Genomic DNA, 24,593 nt, shown 5'->3' with positions numbered 1-24,593 from the left:
TCTGGAATCCATTTACGCATCCAATAATTACAAGCATTCTTTTTACATGAGAATAATTACATGTTTACAGGAACTGGGATCTGCTCCTATTGTCATGAAAGGAGATTTCAATGTTAGAGCAGATCCAGACCTTCGGCGTGAGGAAACTCACTCAAAGATGAGATTTGTGCAATGTTCTCTCAACCTAGCTTGATGTTACCCAGGTAGAGCGTCCATCAAGCTAGGTTGAGAGAACACTGCACAAATCTCATCTTGGTGTGAGTTTCCTCACTCCGAAGATCATCAAATCTTCACAAGAGAGCACTGTTCTGTTCGTACGTCTCACTTTGAATGTCAAAGTGGCCCCTAATCCCTACACTAATACCTAAACCTCACCTCGAGTTACTAGGTTGGTCTCCCATACAGTTATAAATATCTATCTAGTGTGAGGGCATTATGGCTAGGCGCTCTCTCTCTTCTCCTTTTCTGATTTGCATCGCACCATAGGTTATGGTGCTATCGCATGTGTTAAAGGTGCTTAACACATGCGAAAACGCCATAACACTATTTGATAAATGACCCTGCTAGTGTGAGCCCAGAGCAGCTCAGTCCATGTCAAGGTCTATGGGATGATAAGTGGGAGTGGTGTTTTGACATTTAAATTGGAGAAATATGAAACATTTAATGGTTTTATGTATTAACTTTATTGTTTTATGCCATATTTTATTGTACTGTTAATTGAGATGTATTTGTTGCACTGTTAACCGACTTGATATCTTTGAGGAAGTTCGGTATATAAAAACATGAAAAATAAATAAATAAATATACTACCGTCATTACTCTCAAGGGAACAATACGGGTTCTGTTCATGGGAGGCAGTCCAATGCAAATATTCAATATTTGCTATTGGCGATGGAGGTGAGAGTGCACAATCAATTCCCAGGATCATTAGTTGTCAGCTTTGTTGCGGAGTAGGCCTTTGATAGGGTCTCATGGTCTTTTTTTCATTTTATATTGGGTGCCTTTGGTTTTACTGGTCATATTATGGCTGCGATAAGGATCTTTAGTCTAACTCATTGACATATATTCAGGTTAATGGGATGCTGTTGGAGGCATTTCCTTTATTCCAAGGGACTAGACAGGGGTGCCCCTTATCACCTCTATTATTTATTTTAATTTTGGAACCCTTGATACGGAGAGTAAAACAGGAAAGAGCTATTAAGGGTATTCCATTCAGTCCACTAGATTAAAAAATAATGCTATTTGCTGATGATATTTTAATGACCCTCTCGGAGGCTTCCTCCTCACTTCCACGTTGTTGCAGTTGATAACAGAGTTTGGAAAGTTTTCAGGACTGAAATTAAGCTTAAATAAACCTGAAGGGTTGGACCTGCTGGGAAATTTAGAGGTTTGGTGGCCTGGATTTCCTTTCAATGGGCGGGGGAGAAAATTAGATATTTAGGAGTTTTAGTATATAGAAATCCCAAGTTGTAACATACAACCAGTAATAAAAGTTTCATCAGAAGACTGAGGATGGATCTCCCGTATTGACGTTGGGGCGGGTGGCACTATTAAAGAGGATACTCATTCTCAAGTTATTATATATTCCTCAACTGGTAGCCATTTTACTAAATACAAAGGATATCCTTCTTATCAATAATATTTGTGCTAGATTCATATGGAGATCCAAAAAGGTGAGAACTCTGGGGGAAAACTAAGTTTTCCCAAAGCTGAGGGTGGTGTACGTTTCTCCTATATTAAATACTGTAACAGGGCATGCCATATTGTAACCATTGTTGAGTGGTTGGGAGTTAGTAGGGCCTCTAGTACTACAGATTTAGAAACTAATTATGTACATCCTCTGTATTTAAAATTTGTGATTCATGCTTCCAGGGACTCCCTTCCTGTTTGGGTTACCTGCTCATTATACTCTGGAATGATTCGGCGGGTTTGGAAATTTCTGAGGAAGTTACTTCATCTGCCCTGGGAGATTTCTCCATGCCTACCTTTAGCTAGAAATCCTCACTTTTAGGCTGGTGACTTTAATGTATTTTTCCAGCTGTTGGAGGTTAAGGGATTTAACTCTGTACAAGCCTTTTATGATTTGAGGTCAGGGAAGGTTCACTCCCTGCAATACTGTATTGACCACGTGGGGTTTATAGTTCTAAGATTTTCTCCCATATTTTCAACTACAGAGTTAAATTTCGAACCTCTTCATAAACGGGCTTAGTGCGAGGACCTCCGGTCCTTTTCAAAGATTTCTTCACATGGGAAGAGCAAGAAAGATGACTATGTCAGTGGCATACAAATATCTACACTCTTATTACTGAATATAGGTTAGTGTTGGCCATGGCAGAGATCTGGGGACATGATCTCAATATTCAACTATTGGCACGGGAATTACTAGCAGAGGTTTCTATCATTAATAAAGCTACAAAACGTATAGCTCTGAGGGAACTGCAATGTAAAATACTACGTAAGTTATATTTTTTGGCCTGTGAAGGCATTTCAGGCTCCTGTTGTTTCTTCGGATCAGTGTCTCAAATGTACGGCAGTACAGGCTACTTTTCTACATTGCCTCTAGGAGTGTGTCCATATTAAAAAAATCTTATATTAAGATACATGAACTTCCTGTTAAACTCTCAACTCGTGTGGTCCAAGGCCTTCTGTATATTTAGGGGCGGATTTTAAGAGCCCTGCTCGCGTAAATCCGCCCGGATTAACGCGAGCAGGGACCTGCGCGCCGGTGCGCCTATGTTCAATAGGCCTACCGGCACGCGCAGAGCCCCGGGACTCGCGTAAGTCCCGGGGTTTTCCGAGGGGGGCGTGTCGGGGGCGGGGCCGAGCGGCATGTCATTTTCGGGGCGGAACGTGGCATTTCGGGGGCGGGCCCGGGGGCATGGTTTCAGCCCGGGGCGGTCCGGGGGCGTGGCCGCACCCTACGGAACTGCCCCTGGGTTGCGTCTAGGCGCGCCAGCGGCCCGCTGGCGCGCGGGGATTTACTTCTCCCTCTGGGAGGCGTAAATCCCCCAACAAAGGTAGGGGGGGGGGTTTAGACAGGGCCGGGGGGGTGGGTTAGGTAGAGGAAGGGAGGGGAAGGTGAGGGGAGGGCGTTAGCGAATTCCCTCCGCGCAGCCTACCTCCAAGTTCCCTTGGAGGGAACGGAGGTAGGCTGCGCGGCTCGGCGTGCGCCGGCTACACAAAATCGGTAGCCTTGCGTGTGCCGATCCAGGATTTTAGTGGCTACGCGCGTATCTACTAAAATCCCGCGTACTTTTGTTGGCGCCTGGAGCGCCAACAAAAGTACGCCAACGCGCCGTTTTTGAAAATCTACCCCTAGGTGTGCAGGGGGGGGGGGGTGTGTCACAATTTGTATGTGTAAAGCTTGAAAAGTACTACTAATCAAGGCATGTTTGGTGGCAAATAAATGCATAATGCTTATATGGTGGTGGGAAAAGTAATGGAGTCACTGTTGAAAGTGAGAATAGTGAACTATCTACAGTCTGGAGAATTACTGGACCTGAGGCAGCATGGATTCACCAGGGGAAGATCCTGTCAGACAAATCTGATTGACTTTTTTGACTGGGTAATCAAGGAATTGGATCAAGGAAGAGCGCTCGATGTCATCTACTTAGATTTCAGCAAAGCTTTTGATACGGTTCCGCACAGGAGACTGGTGAATAAAACGAGAAGCTTAGGAGTGAGTGCCAAGTTGGTGACCTGGATTGCAAACTGGTTGACGGACAGAAGACAATGTGTGATGGTTAATGGAACTTTCTCTGAAGAGAGAGCGGTTTTAAGTGGTGTACCGCAAGGATCGGTGTTGGGACCAGTCTGTTCAATATCTTTGTGAGCGACATTGCAGACGGGATAGAAGGTAAGGTTTGTCTTTTTGCGGATGACACTAAGATCTGCAACAGAGTGGACACGCCGGAAGGAGTGGAGAGAATGAGACGGGATTTAAGGAAACTGGAAGAGTGGTCGAAGATATGGCAGCTGAGATTCAATGCCAAGAAGTGCAAAGTCATGCATATGGGGAGTGGAAATCCGAATGAACTGTATTTGATGGGAGGGGGGGGGGCACGGAGCAGGAGAGAGACCTTGGGGTTATAGTGTCTAATGATATGAAGTCTGTGAAACAATGCGACAAGGCGATAGCAAAAGCCAGAAGAATGCTGGGCTGCATAGAGAGAGGAATATCGAGTAAGAAAAGGGAAGTGATTCTCCCCTTGTGCAAGTCCTTGGTGAGGCCTCACCTGGAGTACTGTGTTCACTTCTGGAGACCGTATCTACAAAGAGACAGAGACAAGATTGAAGCGGTACAGAGAAGGGCGACCAGAAAGGTGGAGGGTCTTCATCGGACGTCATACGAGGAGAGATTGAAGAATCTAAATATGTACACCCTGGAGGAAAGGAGGAGCGGGGTGATATGATTCAGACTTTCAGATACTTGAAAAACTTTAACGATCCAAAGACAACGACAAACCTTTTCCGTCAGAAAAAAAAATCAGAAGAACCCGAGGTCACTAGCTGAAGCTGCAAGGAGGAAAACTAAGAACCAATGTCAGGAAGTATTTCTTCACGGAGAGAGTGGTGGATGCCTGTAATGCCCTTCCGGAGGAAGTGGTGAAGTCCAAAACTGTGAAGGACCTTGTGCGCTCGAGCGCCTTCGCTGCTTGAGCGCCCAAATTAGACGTGTGTTCATGCACCTTCGCCGGCGTTTGGGCACTCAAGGGTCAGGGGTGATGTCACAAGCTGCAAGATGGCGCTGGGGAGGCAGTGAGCAGCAGAACGGAGGGAGGCAGGCAGGCGAGCCGGAGCTGCCCCGCATGCAGGAAAGGTAGGGGAGTCGTCGCCCCGCCCCCTCCGACGCACCCCCCCCCCCCCCGGGCAATCTTCCAGTTGCCTGCCGGTGCAATTTTTTTTGGCATGATGAGCTCGCACCGCCTGTACGTCCCATTAGGGCGCTCAAGCCAGCGAAGATGCCTTGAGCGCCCAAATTGGACGTACGTTCATGCACCTTCGCCGACGGGTCTGCTGGAAGCCGCTTTCACCGCCGGCTGCCCCCGGGAGGCAGGGGAGCCGCGGTGGGCACCTCGGGAGGAGGGGAGAGAGGACTGGGGCTGCTGGAAGCATGCAGTAAGTTTACTTTAGTTACAATTTCTATTTTCTTAATAACATGTCGAGTCGATTTTTGCCCTGTGCCTTGCTTGGGGAGGGGGGGGAGAGAGGACTGGCAATCCCCGATGCCCGAGCATAGAACCATCCACTTCCTGGTACCTGTCATTTCAAATGACATTTGAAATGACAGGTACTATCGCACCCATTTTACTGTATAGGCGCTGTATAGCACTCTATACAGTAAAATGGATTGCACTTCATGGACACGGCTTGCATTTGCATGCCATTTAAATACTGTATCAAGCGGTATGTGATCCGAACTGTGCGCGCGGCAAACGAGGGTGCACCCGGCACTTCTGCACTCTTTCTACCGCGTCAATACTGTATCAGCCTGTATGAAAGATCAGGGAACTGCAGGGTGAGCTGTCGCATCTGCTAGAGACAGACAAATACTGAAGGGTTGCAGGGTAGGCTCTGTCCTGATATAGGATACCCTTTCAGTTTTGGTCTGTCTCCATCTGCTGGACAGGAGGCTCAACCCATGGTCTGAACTGATCCGGGTACATACAGGGAACAGATTGCTTTTGAGGCTATGAGTCAATTGTGACAGCTTTAGCCGATTAAACAAAATGGTTCCAGTTTTCAATTAAACTGCATTTATTAACCACCACCCCCCCCCTTGAAATTTTAATTCCCGCCCCCCATTCCCTCAAAAATGCTTTATTTAGATTAGACGGTAAGCACCTTTGAGAAGGGATGGTCTTTTATGTGCGCGTCTCTACAGCGCTCTACAACTATCTAATAACAGCAGCAGTCGGACAGCGTCGGCTCGTTCCCGTTACCTGTAGCGAAGGCGAAGGCAGGCACGCTGAGGAAGCGGGCCCTGCCGCTCCGGCCCGCCGCGTACTGTACGAAGGCTGTCACCAGCCCGCACGGGCAGTGCACGTTGACTTGCGTCTCCGGGGACTGCGGCTCTTTCACCAGCCCGTAGTCCACGGCGAAGCGGGCGAGTGCCAGCACGGCGTGGCCGCACATGGTACTGTAGCCCTCGTTGTGCATGAACAGCACGCCCAGGTGCGCCTGCTCGCACTCGCTGGGCACCAGCAAGGCCCCGTACATGTCCCGGTGCCCGCGGGGCTCCAGGAGCAGCAGCCGGCGCACCCAGTCCAGCTGCCGCCGCACGAAACGCCGCTTCTCCAGCAGGCTCTGCCCACGCACCTCGGGGAGCCCGGCCAGCAGGATGCGCAGGGGCTCGCCGCCCGTGTGCATGTCCACTGCCGCCAGCACGGAACCATCGTGCGGAGGCAGCTGCAGCCCGGGCACTTCCATAGCGAACCGACCCAGACAAGGTTAATTAGAGAACACAACACCAACCGCCCCCTACATCTCAGCCAATGAGATCCTGCTATTTCTAGTGGTCTCGCCACAACTGACGTGACCCGGAAGTTGTTGCGGAGGGACCGGAAGTAGCTATGGTTTTCTCTCGGTCATCGAGGGTCTAAGCGGTTCTTCCTTGATCCGGGCGATGGGTGAGTGTTTCCAGCGTTGTGATTTTTTTTCTAATTTGTGAGTTTGATACCTGCTGGTTTTAGAGTTAGCCGTTTGTACCAACGGGAGTTCTGTTTAAGTGATAATAATTTGGTAGCATAACAGGGGAAACTATTGTGTTGATACTTTTGTTATTAGGTGTTAGTACAGAGATCTAAGTGTAGTTCTTTACCTATATTTCGGTTCTTTGCCAGTATTGTTCTTAGGCTTTTCAGGATACACAAGCTCACGATCCCCATTAGCTGTATATCACTTTTTGTTTACATGTATTTTTGGGATAATATGGAAATACCAGGTGATGTCAAATTTTTTTTTTCTGGCAGTATATTACGCAAGAAAAGAGCTTATGTGACCTGTGGGCGCATTCAAGCAACTAAAACCTAGGAAATGCCATATTGGGTTACACCAAGTCCATCAAGCCCAGTCCTGTCCAATCCAGGTCACAAGCACCCGGCAGGATTCCAAAGAATAGATTCAGCCCTTCTTACTCATAACCAGGGATAAACAATGGTTTTCCCAAATTTGCATGGCTAATAATAGTTTATGGACTTTTCCTCTAGGAGCTTGTCCAAATCCTTTTGAAACTCAGCTAAATTAAAAGCATTCACCACATTGTCTGGCAACAAATTCCACTAAGTGAAAATATTTTTTTCAATTTGTTTAAAACTTATTAATGTCATGGAGTGTCCCCAAGTTCTAATACTATTTGACAGAGTAAATAATTCCCTTTTTACCCGCTCCACTCTAAAGATTTTAATTGATCTCTATCATATCTCCTCTCAGTCATTTCTTATTCAGGCTGAAGAGCCCTAACCTGTTTTACCTCACCTCATAGGACAGCCATTTGCTGTATCTTTTTTGAGATGGGGTGACTAGAATGTACCACACTGTACTAAAATGTTTTTTCATTCTGTAAAAATGCCATAATAGTATGCTATCCTGCAATGCAAAATAGCTTATGATTTTTTTCTTTGGGGGGTGGGGGGTAAACTACATGGAAAACAAATCAAAACAGCCAAAAGCAAGCTCTACCAGCCAGTATTACCCCCAAAATGCACCCTGTATTTTTTTTTTCTGTGTAAGACATAGTTTATTTAAAAATTTAAACCACATTATTTTCCACTGTCTCTTAGGCTTCACTTAAGAAAGATTCATAAGAGGTTTTGAAAAACTTGGTAATGTGAGATACATTATAGTATTTTTTTTCTTCCCTTTCATGCTATCGATATGCATCCAGCTTGCATTGGACATTACTGTGGAAAGCCAGTTGTGGCGTTTAATGGAACAACAGAAATTTATGGAGAATGTGGGGTAAGCTCTTGATGTTGTAAAATTTTTTAATTTATATGTGCTCAGTTAAGATGAAGAAGCTAATATTTCTGGGGTTAATTGATAATTTATGTATTGAAATACAAATCTGTTTATACATGATAGATGCCATAAGACTTAGTAAATCTAACTTGTAGACATCCTATCCTCAGTATTCAGGTAGAGACCCATGTTGCTATGAAAACATTTGACATAGATACAAAGCTACCTGCATTTATATAATTTAGACTGTTTAAGACTCTCTTATATTTGTATAAAGTGTTGCTCAAGATTAGGGAAACCACAAAGCATGAGTGGCTGAAAACTGGAACCAGACCTAGAGTCCAGGTACTTCACTGTCTGTTTCCATGTAGCATCTAGGTACCTAGAGAAGCCATTTCAACACCTGTAACAGGATCTTGGATATCTAGGGACATCATAACACTGTTGCCACATGGAAGTTTGACTGAGATAAGTAGAGCAAGGATAGCAATTATGATAAGACAAACCAGCAGCAATACCTATTATACCTTATTATAAAGCACCAGTACATTTTAGATTGCATATGTTTTATAATTAATATGGTTTTTAATTTTTTTTTTATTTTGTAAGTGCTATGGGAAAGGTTCTCCTGCAGTGGAATGGTACAAATGTAGCATAATTGCATGTGCTGACACTGTAGCAGAAATATAGAAGTGGGTTAGTGTCAGACAGTTGAACATTCTGATTTGTTGCATGCTCCCTGGTGCTTTTTAATAGATTTTAGAATGCCAATGTGTTTGAATGTCTTCCAGATACCCAAATATTGTTATGCTGGAACACAGAATACTTGCAATAGGTGCCCTGATTTCATTCATGGTTCTGTTCTAGTTGTCAACTTTGTCACATCTAGAAAGAAAATCTGTCTGGTATTGTAATAAAAGCATCGTGCTGTTGTCTTTTAGGTTTGCCCCAGAGGACAAAGAACAAACTCAGCTAAAATCTGTCGAATATGCACTGAATCTCCAGAGTTGTATGACTGGCTATATCTTGGTTTTATGGCAATGCTTCCCTTAATTTTACATTGGTTTTTCATTGAGTGGTATTCAGGGAAAAAAAGGTTAGTACAATGTCCTGGGGGCTTCCATATACACAAACTAAATACAGATAAATAATAAAAGCAAAAAATGGTAACTTTTGTTTAGGGGAAAATGTATGTCCTGTGTTGGTGTTTAAGCTGTGGCGTGTTTTGCAGGATCAGGATATTGCACTGCATGTCCTCAAACAAATTGTGATGTTTCAGGATGCATGAAATTATCTTCCTGGAGTATGCCTAGTAGGATTGTAGAAACTCCTCTGACTACTGTAGTTGTGTTTCTGCAACCTCATGTTCATGGAGTTAGCAGCCAAAGAGAGCTACTCCATCATTGGAAGCTCACTAGTTTGACATGCTGCTTTTGAAATTGAAAGATGAGAAGCATCAATATTATGAATAGTGAGATAAGATGTACAGATGGTATATAATTAAGAGTTCTATAGATGTAATTAAAAGAAACAAAAGTTTGTCAGCCCTTATATAAAAGGTGCCAGTTTATTGCCTTTCATTAAATCTTATTTATTAGATCACTTTTATAGTCCATCCTTACAACCAGCTCAGAATGGAGTACAAATAAAACACTTAAATAAATGACCTTAAAAAAACACAATATAATTAAATAACAAACCTTAGACATATAAAATTAACCCCAGCCAACCAGGATGTCACTTGGATATAATCTGATTATGAACTTGAAACTAAAAACACTAAAACAGCTAAGTTTTTAACAAACCTTTAAAAGCTAACAACCTAGTGCACATACACAAATATCCAGGAAGAGAATTCCAAAGGCAAGGAACTGCCATTGAAAAGGATTGATCTCTAGTTCTTGAAAGCCTAGCTATTTTCACATTTTGGATACAAAGAGAGCCTCCACCTTGGGATTGCAGAGTGCAGTTAGGCACATATCTCACTAGCCGCCTCTTCTTCAAATATTCTGAGCCCAGCCCATGGCCCACTTTGTAGGCAAGGGTCAAGGCCTTAAACTGCATCTGTGAAGCTATTGGTAGCTAGTATAGATCTCTGATCATTCCAATGATGCTATAGTAAAATCCATAACCAGTCAGCAACCGCACTGCTCTATATTGGATTAACTGCAAATTGCCCAACATTTTTTTTTGTTTTGTTTTGTTTTTTTCAATTCTAAACATAGGTTGTTGCAGTAGTCTAAATGGGCAGAGATAACTGCTTGCAAAATGGTCTCAAAATTATTGTGATCAAAAAAGGACAAATACAACACAATTGCCACAGGTGGAAAAAAAACAATTTTTCTTTAACAAAGAAACATGAGATTCAAAAGGGAATTCTAAATCCAAAATCAGCCTAAGGGTTCCCCATCCAAACTTTAAAGGACAAGGGAAAGAAAGCATGTGCTTTCTAATGCACAGAACTTTGGTTTTATTAGGATTCAGTTTTAGTATGTAATTGTGCATCCACAAAGCAACAGCAGGAAGACACAGAGTTAAATTTTCTAGAGGATGATTTGGATTTGCACCTAGTGGGATCAATAACTGAATGTCATCTTCTCAGTAGTTTGGTTTGGCCTGCATGTTATATTATATTAACTGAAATTAGAAAAAGTGAATTTTCTGACTTAACATTTTTCTTTCCTTTCAGTTCCAGTGCATTGTTCCAGCATGCCACTGCCTTGTTTGAATGCAGTGTTGCTGCAATCGTTACTTTACTTGTAAGTGAGCCAGTGGGTGTACTGCACATCCAGTCCTGCGGGGTTGAGATGCTCTCAGATTGGTACACAATGCTTTATAATCCAAGTCCAGATTATGTCACCACCCTACACTGTACCCAGGAAGCAGTGTATCCTCTGTAAGTAATGGTCTGAATGCACTAGACGTTTGACCTGTCATTTAGGCTGGGGCATGGGTAGCTGATGTACTAAGTTTTGCAACTCGTTTACTGCCTGATTCACTAAGGCTTTTCTCCCATTCTATGCCTATAGGAAAATACCTTGATGTATCTGGCCCTTAGTTAGCTATTGAGTTGTAATTAGGGCACACACTTTAGAGTAACAGCTCAGTACTGGCCCTGATTTACTAATGCCTGTACTGCCGCTCCAGCACGAGTGGATCAGGAGGCAGGAAGCGCTTCTCTCCAGTACTAACGCTCCTGCCTCTTCCCATGGCCTACTGGTTATCTGCAATAATGCTAATAACCAATATGTTGGTGAAGGAAGCAGAAGTGCTTCATGCCTCCCTCCTGCTGTGGCGATGCAGTGCCAGAGAGAAAATGGATGGTGGAGAATGAGAGACAAAGCAAAGAGGTGGAGGACAAAGTGGGGAGGGAAGGGGAAGAGGAGCTGGGCATCTGTGGAAGCATCTGGGTTTTACTTGTAGTGGGGGAAATGAGATTGGGAGTATAACATTCACTCACCATCTTCTGGTACAAATGATATGTCCGTAATTAATGTGTAGGTGCTGCTGCATCTTCCCAGCAGGAAGGTGCCACCAACAAATTAAGTAGAAGGATAGCATTAACCTGCAGGAAAGGTGAATCGGTGCCAATAATGCTGTTTCTGGCATGATCATGTGCATGAGAAATTAATGATCGCATGTCATCCTACCTTGATCCTCACTGATAAAAGCATCTCAGATTAAGTAAGTCTGAGTGTACATATTTTACTGCAACTGGACCTGAATTTTCATGTTCTGTACCATAGAGTAACGTAGGAAATTAGGATTTAGCAGTAGCCTAAAGAATGGAGTTCATTTGCTGTCAAAATACAAAATTATCAGCAACTTAAGGTAAAATATCTTTTTGAAACAGGCAGTATGTCCTTAAAAGGAAGATAGAAAAAAATCTCATACTAATTCTGTACTAAAGTAGTAGTACTTGCAAAATTTGTTTGAAATCATTCCTTGGTAACAGAGGTTACAAAGTTAAAATCAATAATAATGAATCCCCCCCACTACAATTCCTGACAAGGAGTCCCTCAAGGCTCCTCACTATCCCCAACACTATTCAACATATACCTTCTTCCCCTATGCCAACTGGTATCTAACCTACAACTAAAACATTTCTTATACGCTGACGACGTTCAAATTCTGATACCCATCAAAGAATGTATCACAAAAACTCTTAAACACTGGGAATACTGCCTCCAAGAGATCAACAGACTCCTCGCAAACCTAAATCTGATTCTAAACTCGGCCAAAACGGAACTCCTCCTCATCACACCCAAAAACAGCAACTCCCCACAAACTGTTCCAATGAACACCATTGTTACACAAGCAAGAGACCTAGGGGTAGTAATGGACAAACACTTGAATCTAAAAACATTTATCAACAATACAACCAAGAACTGCTTCTACAAGCTGCAGGTAATCAAAAGAATGAAACCACTCCTACACTTTCAGGACTTCAGAACAGTCCTACAATCCGTAATATTCTCCAAGATAGATTATTGCAACTCTATCTTACTGGGCCTCCCGTCCTCCTCCATTAAACCACTTCAGATGCTCCAGAATGCGGCAGCCAGAATCCTGACAAATTCCAGAAGAAGAGACCACATCTCTCCCATTCTAATAAATCTACACTGGCTGCCAATACACTACAGAATCCTACACAAGTCCTTCACCATCATCCATAAATCCATCCACGCCCTAGCCCCCCTCAACCTCCAAATCCCCCTCAGACTACACACATCATCCAGACCCATCAGAGAAGCCTACAAAGGATCACTGACTGTTCCCCCAATTAAATCTACTCACCATATTACACTCAGAGACCGGACCTTCTCTACAGCGGGACCCGCTCTTTGGAATACCTTACCACCTGATCTCAGACTTGAACCTTACCTATTAACATTCAGAAAAAGGCTTAAGACTTGGCTATTTAAACAAGCTTTTCCCGAAACTAATATCCAAGGAGAGATCCTACAGCAATCAAGCACTCCAGAGTCTATTATCCATTGAGAGACCTTACTGCACAATGTAAATAATCTACCTCTGTAAAGATTTATATTTATTCTTGTCGTCTTCCTCCCCCAGTTTCAACAACCTTGTTATATTGTAACTTTTTGCTTCCTCTGCACTGGTTAAAAAGAACAAAGTTATTGCACCCCCCTGTTATTTGTAAACCGGCATGATATGATTGTATCATGAATGCCGGCATAGAAAAGCTTTAAATAAAATAAATAAATAAAAATCTCAGGGATGGAAACGTCCTGGGCATCTAGCACTCATTGCAACAGCCCAGGACAGTACTGGGCCACACCAAATATGACCTACAGTCTGGGGCAGCCCCCCTTTCAGAGGCTTATGAAGGGAAGGAAGAGGAGATAGGAAAAAAAAAAGCAAAATAAGCTAGGAGAAACACCTTAAAACCCCCCCCCACTCAAAAAAAAATATGCAAAGAGAAACAAAAAATGAGGTGAAATAAACTGAATAAAAACAAATGCAAAAAAGAGTACATTTATAAGAAAAATAATTTATTTGGCTCCTAAAATGTTTGGTTGGAAACCACAAGAAGCCAGATCCTATACGCAGTGCAACAATGGGGAAAAAAAGAACCATAGTATTTGTTTTGGAAATGTGTTGATAAGGCTGTGTCAACTGAAAAACCTGATACCAACTCAATTTACATTACAGTGCTAATAGCATTTGGCTGCACAGATTACTTAGCAGATTAAACCACAAATAACATAAGAAATTGCCATGCTGGATCAGACCAAGGGTCCATCAAGCCCAGCATCCTGTTTCCAACAGAAGTCAAACCAGGCCACAAGAACCTGGCAATTACCCAAACACCAAGAAGATCCCATGCTACTGATGCAATTAATAGCAGTGGCTATTCCCTAAGTAAACTTGATTAATAGCCGTTAATGGACTTCTCCAGGAATTTATCCAAACCTTTTTTAAACACAGCTACACTAACTGCACTAACTACATCCTCTGGCAACACATTCCAGTACTTAATTGTGAATTGAGTGAAAAATAATTTTCTCCGATTAATCTTAAATGTGCTATTTGCTAACTTCATGGAGTGCCCCCCTAGTTCTTCTATTATCCGAAAGTATAAATAACCGATTCACATCTACTCGTTCAAGACCTTGTAAGCTTGTTCAAATAAAAATGCTTTCACTTTTTTTCTAAAATGCAAATGAACTCTTTCTACTGAACTGGGAAACAAAAGCAAATTTGACTAAGATTAGAAGGGCACAGTCAGACATGTCATTAACTCTTGCTAATGTTTTCTCCCACAGATACACCATTGTATTTATATATTATGCATTCTGTTTGATATTAATGATGCTCCTTCGACCACTTCTGGTGAAGAAGATTGCCTGTGGCTTGGGAAAGTCAGATCGATTTAAAAGCATCTATGCAGCACTTTATTTTTTCCCTATTCTAACTTTGCTTCAGGCAGTTGGAGGCGGCCTCTTGTGTAAGTCTGAAAACTACTATGAATGTTAATTTCCACTTCAGTTAATGTGTTATTACTGCAGTAAGGTAGCCTCATCCACTCTAAACATTGTAATTTTCTTTTTTGTCTTTTATTTCTCCTGTAAATGTAGTTTTTCCTAGCATATAGACAGATGGACTCAGGACCAGTGGGTTATGCACATCTGCCAGCAGATGGAGACAGAGCAAACTAACGTTTGCTCTGTCTCCATTTACTCCTGCAGTGACATCAGCCTGCCAGTATTCTCCATCTCCAGCAAATGGTGAATGTGCATCTCCCTACTGGGGATTGCTTCAGATTTTAGAAGGAGAATTTTATAAAGAAAAGAAAAAATCCCGCTCTCCTTTAATGATACCAAATGGTCCCTCCCCCAGTTGAGAATTCCTGAAGTGATTTCCGTGGTCCCTCAGATGTGTGTCTCAGTCTGATTGCTGGTTTTTCAGCCGGTGTGGACTTAGCTGATTGATAGCTTAAAGGCAACGGGTGCAGAAAGCAGAGCACAGCGATGATGGCAGATGCCCTCTCCCCCTGTAGCTGGAGACTGTCTCTGTACTCAGCTGGGAAGGGCTGAGCTCAGGTAAGATATAAAAGAAAAAAAAAAGGAAAGTCAGAGATGGGATGTGTAGGACTTCCTCTGTGCTCAGCATGCCGTTCCAACGTTCGTTCCCGCTCCTGTTTGGGTTAAGGGAATTGGGCAGCTTGCCGGGTTGAGCAGCCCAGGTGGGCTAGGCCCCGTTATTAGGTTTTTTCCTCTGGAGCATCAATCGCCTGGAAGCCCAGGTGCTTCGGTTGGCATGCTTGCAGTTCAACGACAGTCTGCAAGGTCAAGCGGTCAGAGTAATGTCGGACAATGCAATGACAATGGCTTACATCAATCAGCAGGGAAGAATCAAGAGCCAACAAGTGTTGCAGGAAATAGACCAACTTATGGAATGGACGGAAGGGCGTCTCCAGGTGATCTTGGCCTCTCATTTTGCAGGAAAAGACAAAGTAAGAGCAAATTTTCTCAGCAGGGAGAGTCTGGACCCAGGAGAATGGGTAATGTCAGACGAGGCATTTCAGCTGATAGTGGATTGCTGGGGCTTTCTATTCCTAGACCTGCTGGCGACTTCTCGTAATGCGAAGTTTCCTCGATTCTTCAGTCGCAGGAGAGACCCGAGGTTCTTGGGTATCTATGCTCTCATGCAGGTCTAGCTGGAAGACAAGCTGCTGTCTATCTTTCCCCTGTGGCCTGTGTTGGGCAGGATAGTTCGCAGGACCGAAGGTCAGGGGGATGGTACTCCTGGTGGCACTGGATTGGCCCAGAAGACCATGGTATGCAGATCTGCAAAGACTCCTGGTTGAGACTCCCCTTCATCTTCTGCCGCTCAGGGGCCTGTCCTTCATGAAGATATGACTTGATTCGTCTTACAGTATGGGCCTTGAGAGGGCTCACTTGTTGAAGCATGGATATTCTTCTGCGGTGATTTGCCACCTTGCTAAGAACTTGAAAGTTCTCCACCTCCTTAGCCTATGTGTGGGTTTGGTGAGTGTTTGAGACTTGGTGTGAGGATCGAGATGTTCTTCCTTGTTCAGTTAAGATCCCGCTCATTTTGGAATTTTTGCAGGATGGGTTAAATAAAGGGTTGGCCCTTAATTCCTTGAAAGTAGAGGTTGAGGCTCTTGCCTGTTTCAGGGGCCAGGTGAATGGTGAATCTTTATCGTCTCATCCTGATGTGGCCTGTTTCTTGAAGGGAGTGAAACATCTTAACCTGGTGTTAGATTTCTTGGCAGGCTCTATGTTTTGACCGCTGCGTAGCCTTTCCTTGTGGTTATTGACCTTGAAAACAGTATTTGTGGTGGCGATATGTTCTGTGCATCGGATTTCCGAGCTGCAGGCCTTGTCTTGCCAGGAGCTGTTCCTTCAGGTGACTCCAGCTGTGTAGTGTTCCCCCTTTGTTGCTTAAAGTGGTCTCAGATTTTCACTTGAATCAGTCCATTTCCTTGCCATTCTTGGATAAGAGATGCAGAAGAGTATCACCTGTTGTGTCCCTTGGATGTCAAGAGACATGTCGTGCAGTTCTGGAAGTTTCTAAACCTTTCTGAAAGATGGATCGTCTGTTTGTCCTTCATGGTGGAGGAAAGAGGGTTGAACCAGCTTTGTGGGCTACAATAGCTTGCTGGATTAAGGAGGTAGTCTCAACTGTGTATGTGGATGCTGATAAGCCGTTACTTACTCATGTTGGGGCTTATTCCACTAGGGCTCAGGCAGTGTCATGGGTGGAGGTTAGATTGTTGTCTCCTGTTGAAGTTTGCCGAGCTGCTACATGGTCCTTCTTATATACTTGTGCAGACCCAGCAGGACGCAGCCTTTGCACATGTGGTGTTGATTGGACCGCAGGCAGCCTCCCAGCCTATTCCGGAGTAGCTTGGATACATCAAACTGGTCCTGAGTCCATCTGTCTACATGCTAGGAAAGGAGAAATTACTGCTTACCTGATAATTTCATTTTCCTTAGTGTACACAGATGGACTCAGCTTCCCGTCCTTGGCTTGATTGTGTTAATGGTCCTCCTGTGGGGCTACGTGTTCTGGGGATTACTGTTAAGTGTTCATTCCCTCCCTAGATTGGGGTACATACGTTCATTGTCTGAGTTCAGTGTTTTCTTTTGGTTGACTGTTTTTAGTCAAGTTAGTCAAGTTTTTTTTTCTAGTCTGTCCACAGTTGCTTTTGAAGAGCATACTGGCAGGCTAGGGTCACTGCAGGAGTATATATACTGTGACATCAGTTTGTTCTGTCTCCATCTGCTGGCAGAGGTGCATAACCCACTGGACTTGCGTCCATCTGTCTACACTAAGGAAAATGAAATTCAGGTAAGTAGTATTTTCTCCATATATATGTTTTTACTTTTTTTTGGCTCTGGTAATATTCTCCTGCTCCTTTTGGGCTCCCAGCTCAGGTGGAATCTGCCTCTACTAGGTTATAGCAATATGAACCTTCATTCACAAAACCTATAATTTTTTTTCTCCATTTTTCTTTGTTTCTCCTCCATGTAGCATCATCATTGCGGCAGTAGTTCTCAGTTAGATTTTACAAGTTGAAGCTCCCTCAGAGCACATATGTACATCTTGAGTGTGGACATTAGGAGTCACCATATTGTAGGATAAGAATAAGTAATAAGCCTAAATAGCAGCAGATTTGACAGGAAGAACATTTTAATTGTCTTGGGAGTTAAGAAATGATATAAATTATTGAGGGAAGTGGAATCTGATCACTGGGGGATTTTAAGAGCGGATTAGATAAACATCTGTCTGGGATTTCAAGCGCTTTATGGGATGGACTATGTGTTCTTATGGGCTATCCCATTCTAGTTTTTCTCTGGTTGTGTAGCAGCCTTCAGTAATAGCTTGCATTTGTCCTGTAGGCTTAAAATGGCACAGAACGTCTAAAATAAAATGTATGTTTTTAGTGTGTTACAACAAGAAGCAAATACAGAAAAGCAATATTTCCTTGTACGTACCCGGATCAGTCCAGACCATGGGTTAAGCCTCCTTTCCAGCAGGTGGAGACAGACCAAAACTGAAAGGGTATCCTATATCAGGACAGAGCCTACCCTGTAGCCCTTCAGTATTTGTCTGTCTCCAGTAGGTGGAACAGCTCACCCTGTGGTTCCCTGTTAACTTCTGCTTGTCCCTTCTGGGCATTTTTTCCTTCTGTGTGTCTATCGTGTTTGGATCAAGCAAGTATTTCTGAGTTATTGTTTTAAAAAAAAAAAAAAAAAAAAAAGTGTGAACTCTGTGGATCCTTCACAGGAGACAGTCCCTGTCTTCTCACTCATATTAAAAAATAAAATGAGGACATGTTAACGTGGCTAGATTGCCTATTTTAAAATTGCACCCCCTCTATGTGCCTAAAAGTCAGCACATTGTTTTTAGCTGCACCTGAAAGGGGTGGGCACAGAACAGGGAAAGGACATGCAGGGAGGTAATGTTGAACTCCCTACAGGTTCTCACCCACACAAACCTTGCACTGCAGGAAACAGGGGCTCCATTCACTGGCACTTTTTTTTTTTTTTTTTTTACTTGTAGTCCCTGCCAGCTCACTTTTTCAAAGGGAAACGCCACATGGAGTTTTCCTTTCAAAATTAGTTTGCAGGTCTACCCATAGACCTTCACCCTCTGTGGCCAGTTTCAGAATTGCCTCCAGGATACATACACTGTTTTCTCCCACCATGTGTCTAATTACTTCATGGAGAATCTTTCATAGACCAAAGGATGCAAATTTAGATCTTGACTTGTTTTTATTTTAGATTATGCCTTCCCGTATATTATACTGGTGTTATCTTTGGTTACTTTGGCTGTTTACATGTCTGCTTCTGAAATAGAGGTAGGAAGAACTTTAATTCATTTTTAATGACATTTTCCTCTGCTCATGTGCACAGATACTGCAAAGCACTACTTTTTACATTTGTAATGCAGATGTAAAAGTGTTTGCTTTTATTGTACTGTAAATCATTTCTATATATAGATTTTTTGAATTCTACAATTTAATACAATGCTAATTTGTTTTTCTTACAAGTCATTCAAGGATCTTCTTGTGAGGAAGAAAAGGCTCATTGTTCTCTTCAGCCACTGGTTGCTTCATGCCTATGGGATTATCTCTATTTCCCGAGTGGAAAAACTGGAACGGGATTTACCTCTTCTAGCCTTAGTACCTACACCTGCACTATTTTACTTGCTTACTGCCAAGTTTACTGAACCTTCAAGGATTCTTTCGGAAGGAGCAAATGGACATTAAATACAATGTCGTCAATGTTTCCGTGCTCAGCCAGTAAAATGATCTGGATAACTTTATAAGCTGCCATATAAACCTTTCATTTTTTTTCTTCTTATTAAAACAGATTTTTTTAGGACTAGTAAGATGGGAATCTGCAAATCAATGATATTTGTTTCAAACTAGTAAGGAAATTGTGAATTGGATAAGCCCATTCTGTTGAGTGAGTTCCTTATGGGCTGCTGCTGAGTTTATTTTAATAATTTATTTAAGACATCTATATGGTGCCTAAATCAAGGCATCATTCCACAAATTACACACACATGCAATTTATCCTTGACCTAAACAGTTTATAATCTAAGTGGAAACCCGAGGCAAGAGGAAATGGAGACCTGCCTAAGGTCTCAGCAACTGTTAATCTGAGAATAGAGACTTTGAATGTGGGTCTCCCGATTCTCAGCCACACCCTTCAGTTTTGCTCCAGTATCATTCTTGTTGCACTATGGTAAAAACAAATATCAAACTAATGTCACAACTAAGAAGCAAAAATGAAAACCAGTCACAATAGATCAAAATGGCCAACAAAGGAGTGAGGGTATTTGATATATAAGCACAATCAAAGAAGCCCAAACTCAAATGAGTTTTATTGTAAAACGTGCTGTTAGCCAAAGAACTGAAAACTTGCAAGGTGTCAGATACCAATAAATAGTTCCTGTTTATATACCAGATCAGTCTCAATGCATGGGTTTTGTTTCCCAACTAGCAGATGGAGACAGAGAAGGAAAACTTTACTGACACTGCTGCATAACCTAGTGTGTGACCTGCAGTCCCTCTATTTTTCAGTCTCTAGCAGATGGTAGAGGTGCAAAACATGCAGTCTGGAGATTAAAAAAAAAGAAAAGAAAGAAAGAAGAGATGTTTGCTCCTGTGGATATTAGGTGCCATGGAGGACCATCTCCCCTGTAGAGCAGGGCAAGCAGAGGGGTTGGTGACCCTGTCTTTGTCTCAGCCTGTGGACAGTGAGGAGACTGAAAGCCAGTGGTCTGGTTCCCTCATTTTCCCCATGGAGATTGCACTCACTCCTGCTCCAACAGCTGACGACAGAGCAGGGAAGTATTCCTGCTTTATTTCTTGTTTAAAAATAAAAAAAAAAAGTGGCTGAGGAGGAGAACGATGCAGCTAGGGCTGTGGGGAGAATCTGGAGGAATCTGCTGCTTTGAAGGATGGGGTCTGGTTTTTACCACTGCAAGCCGTTTCGAGGGAATCCTGCTCAGCCTGGGTAGCATGGATGCATAGACCAGATGTGGCTAGGGCTGTGGGTAGAAGCTTGAAGTATTGGCTGCAAGGAAGGCCAGGGTCCAGTTGTTACTACCGCGAGCTGTTTCAGGGGAATACCACTCAGCTGGGGTTGGCGATTATCCCTCTGAGGCTGGGTAGTGCGTTTGACTTGGACGCATAGGCTGGGGCTCATCTATTTAGTATGCACAGGCTAGGGCCTGCGTTTACCTCCACAGGATTGAATCCCTCTAAGACTAAGTAGCGAGTTACCTTAGTTGCACGTCAGTGACCACTGAGCATGGGAAATGCTGCTGAGGCTGTTCGGACCAAAAGGATGCATTTAAACGAAATGGGGCTGCTAGGAGTTGCGCACATTGAGAGGACGTTAGCTCAAAGTCAACCAGGATGGCAGGAAATCCACACGTTTGTCAGCCTCTGCTAAGACAGTTCTGCCTGGCAGCACAGGAACAATGGCCATTTTAGAGCCATCTCCCACGTGCAGGAAAGGACAGGGAAGGGGCCTTTGTTTCTGCGGCCTTTATTCCTGCTGTGGAGGTCCTCGATAGTGCTCTGGAGTATTCAGACAAAGTTGGGGGGACTCTTCTCGGATTCAGGGAAGGCTTTTTCAGCGAATGTTGTGCTTGTAAGGCACACAGCCTATTTGGTTGCCCCCACTCTAAGAGCCTCTTGTGTCTGAGTCAGGCATGCAGAGTATCGCCTTGAGGGGAGGGGACATAAAGGATCCCTGCATTCTCCCAGCCGTATTAGCAGGACTGTGGATCAGTCAGAGGATTCAGTGTGCTCAGGCTGGGGGAAGGGAAATTGCTCCTGCAGAAGCTCCGGCGAATGGTTCGTCTTTCTGGGAGGAGGTGATGTCCCCACTGATTCCCCAGGTGTTGTACAAAGTCCGGGAGCAGTCTGAACATGTGGGAGTTGATCTTATTCTGCATGGGCTCTGGGGCCTGGTGAAGGCCTTTTCCTTCCATCGCAGTGTTAAGAAATTAGTGGTTCGGAAGTGGGATACTCTAGAAGTCAAGCTGAAACTTGGTAGAGCAATGCTATCATTCTGGTGGTGGGTTCAGCGGTGCTGAAGGACACACAAGACCAGAAGATGGACACATTTTAAGGAGATTTTAGAGGTCTCGGTGCTGTGCATACATGCAGTGGTTTCGTAGCACTGGCATGCTTGTTCTGCATTCAATAGATAGATCCCTGACCCCTTCACCTCTATCTTCCAGCCAAGAAGGTGGAGAGACTGAAAGCTGGGATGGGTAGTCACTGTTGCAGTGCCTTTGATGACTTGCTACGCACGTCTTCCCAGAATGTGAGGTCAGCGGGGTCAACAAGGCGGCTCCAGGGGTTGTGCACTTGGTCAGGCAATATCTGCTCCAAGTCACACTTGGAAAATCTTCCCTTTAAAGGCAAACTGTTGCTTGGCGAGGACCTGGAACAGTTGGTAAAGTACTTGGGTGAGGCCTAGGGGCATAAGTTGCCTGAAGGTATGCCCAAAGGGAAAGAAATACAATTTTCCAAGCAGGCAAAAGTCAGAAATGTGAGGCAATACCGCCCCAGTAGAAGGGCTCGTCTCAGAGCCAGGGGGTGGACAGATCAGAGTCCTTTTGGGCATTGTGTGTGCCTGCCCAGGAGAGCACTGGCCAAAGGGTTGGAGGAGGTAAAGGCACACTGGAATGGGGCTGGTCCACTCCTCTCCAGAAGTAAGAGGAGTGTGGTTTGCTATCTTTTATGAGGAGTGGATCAACATTATAATGGACCAGTGAATCCTAACAGTCATAAAAGAGGGCTACTCCTTAGAATTGGCTCATCCAATATGCGAAGCCTGCCTAGCCTTCCCTTGCGCCTTCAGTACTAAGCAAGAAGCAGTCTAGTCCATGGTGGCTAGGTTTTGAAAACTAAGCATTAAGCCTACCGTAGTTCCCTGAGGAGAGCACAGTCGCAACTGGTACTCAATCTATTTTGTAGTTCCAAAGAAGGAGAGAACCTATCCCATTCTAGACCTAAAGATGGTGAGATTTCTGAGATTCGTGGTGGTTGGAAGAACAGTTTCTATTCTTTGTGCTTCCATTTGGCCTAGCAATAGCCCCATATACATTCACCAAGGTGATGGTAATGGTGGCCTTTGCTGTTCAGAGAGAAGGCATATGGGTGCATCCATATTTGGACAACTGGCTCCTTAGAGTGAAGTGGAAGTAACTGTGTCAGAACTCGGTTAAGCAGGTCATGCAGAGGCTGTAATTTCTGGGCTAAATAGGTGGTGAATCTGTTAAAGGGCGATTTGGTCCCCACCTGGTCATGGAAATACCTAGAAGCACACTTCGACACCGCTAGAGACAAGGAATTTCTCATGGATAGAATGTTAAAATTGCAGACAAGTCGAGGTTGTTATGGCTATCCATACCCAAAAGCTGGAATTATCTGTAGGTCTTAGGGAACCCTCTGTCAGAGGATTTTTCTCTTCAGTTTTCCTTGCAGGAAGAGTCCCAGACCAGTTTCTTCCAGTGGCTTTCTCAGGCCTATTTGGAGCTGGGCGAGGAATCAGAGATTCTGAATTAAGTGGTAGTGATCACCAATGCTGGTTTGACAGGATAGGGAGCCCTCTGTCGGGGCAGACTGCAAAAGGCTGATGGTTAGTGGAGAAAAATTTGGGGTCTATCACATGATGGGAGATTCTAGTGATTTGTGAGGTGTTTACTTCCTCTATTGTGTGAGTGGGTATTGAGAATCCTTTTGGACAATGTAGTGGCACTGGGCGGAGCAACACCTGACAGCTCTGGCAGTGTCTCACATTGCTGGGGTGGACAACATTCAGGTGGATTTTCTCGGTTGGACAATGGGGAATGGGAGCTGATAGAGGAAGCGATGCTTCATTCATGCCAGGTGGGGTATTCCCCAGATGGAATTGATGGTGTCGAGGCAGAACACCAAGACATACCATTTTGTCAGTTGCAGATGACAGAGCAGAGGGAATCGATGCTCTGGTTCTCCTGAGGCAGCTAGGGATCCTTCTATACGTTTTCCATCCATGGCCCCGGTAGGAAGACTGCTATGACAGATAATGAGACACCTGGGCAAGGTGATTCTCATGGCTTCAGAATGCCACATCTGCCTTGGTTTGCAGATATGGTAAATTTGGCAGTGGACGGATCGCTATGGGTTGAGCATCTTCAAAGGTTGCTTCAACAGGTTAGGTGGATCTAGTCTTCTTGGATCAGGCGGATCGCTTCTGTCTTGTGGTCTGGCTTTTGAAAGGAATTGTTTGAAATGGAAGGGTTATTCCGAGGAGGTCATTACCACCTTCCTGCAAGCTAGATGGCTTATATTAAGGTATGGAGAGTGTTCGAGAGATGGTTTCTTGAGGAGAGCATTAAGCCTACTCAAGCTTCAGTTTAACATATTTTGGCATTTTTTTGCAATGGGGTCTGGTGAAGGGACTGGCCTTTAATTCCCTCTGAGTGCAAGTGGCGGCCTTAGGCTGTTTTCGTGGTAAGGTGCAGAGCGTGTCCCTGGTTTCGCATCCGGATGTGGTTTGTTTTCTTTGTGGGGTGAAGCATTTGCGTCCCCCAGTGAGAAAGGTGGGTCCTTCATGGAATCTGGTGCTGTGGGTGCTTTGTGGAGCTCCGTTCGAACTGATGAAGAGGGCATCTCTGAAAGATCTCATCTTGAAAGCAGTCATTTTGGTGGTTATTTGTTCGCCCAGAAGGATTTCAGAGTTTCAGGCCTTATCATGTAGGGACCCTTTTTCTTTAAATTTCGGAGGCAGGTATGTCATTGCACATGCTACCTTCCTTTCTGCCGAAGGTAGTCTTTCATCTCTGTCTTTCACCACAGTCAGATGGTGGAGCTTTCCGCTATTCCAAATTTGGAGTCTGTGACATGCAGGGGAACTTCATCTGTTAGACGTACGTTAGGCATTGTTGAGGTACCTTGCAAACAGTTTTTAGAGGTCTGATCTCCTGGTTGTTCTATGGTATAGACCAGGGGTCGGGAACCCATGGCTCGCGAGCCAGATATGGCTCTTTTGAGGGCTGCATCTGGCTCGCAGACAAGTGTCGCCACACTTTCCTGCTGACCCAGCTGCTCCCCGGTCCTCCTCCGC

At 44.1% G+C, this 24,593-nt stretch overlaps 2 protein-coding genes across 2 annotated transcripts in view; one reads left to right on the top strand and one right to left on the bottom strand.

Annotated features, from left to right (window-relative positions):
• Positions 1–6,484, bottom strand: part of LOC115089851 (trans-L-3-hydroxyproline dehydratase-like) — a 20,541-nt gene extending 14,057 nt beyond the window's left edge. The window contains exon 1 of the mRNA XM_029598198.1: positions 5,943–6,484. Coding sequence (XP_029454058.1) covers positions 5,943–6,429 — 487 coding nt within the window. The 5' untranslated portion in view covers positions 6,430–6,484. The remainder of the gene's footprint in view (positions 1–5,942) is intronic.
• Positions 6,478–24,593, top strand: LOC115089852 (JNK1/MAPK8-associated membrane protein). The gene is made up of 7 exons (XM_029598199.1): positions 6,478–6,629; positions 7,886–7,959; positions 8,901–9,055; positions 10,649–10,855; positions 14,250–14,431; positions 18,738–18,814; positions 19,007–24,593. Exons 1-7 carry the CDS (start codon positions 6,626–6,628, stop codon positions 19,223–19,225), a joined length of 918 nt encoding a protein of 305 aa, XP_029454059.1. The 5' UTR covers positions 6,478–6,625; the 3' UTR covers positions 19,226–24,593.

The sequence above is a fragment of the Rhinatrema bivittatum genome, chromosome 4, assembly GCF_901001135.1.
Source record: "Rhinatrema bivittatum chromosome 4, aRhiBiv1.1, whole genome shotgun sequence".
NCBI lineage: Eukaryota > Metazoa > Chordata > Amphibia > Gymnophiona > Rhinatrematidae > Rhinatrema > Rhinatrema bivittatum.
Note: the sequence above shows the minus strand (reverse complement) of the source record. Positions and strands in the feature narration are given on the sequence as shown.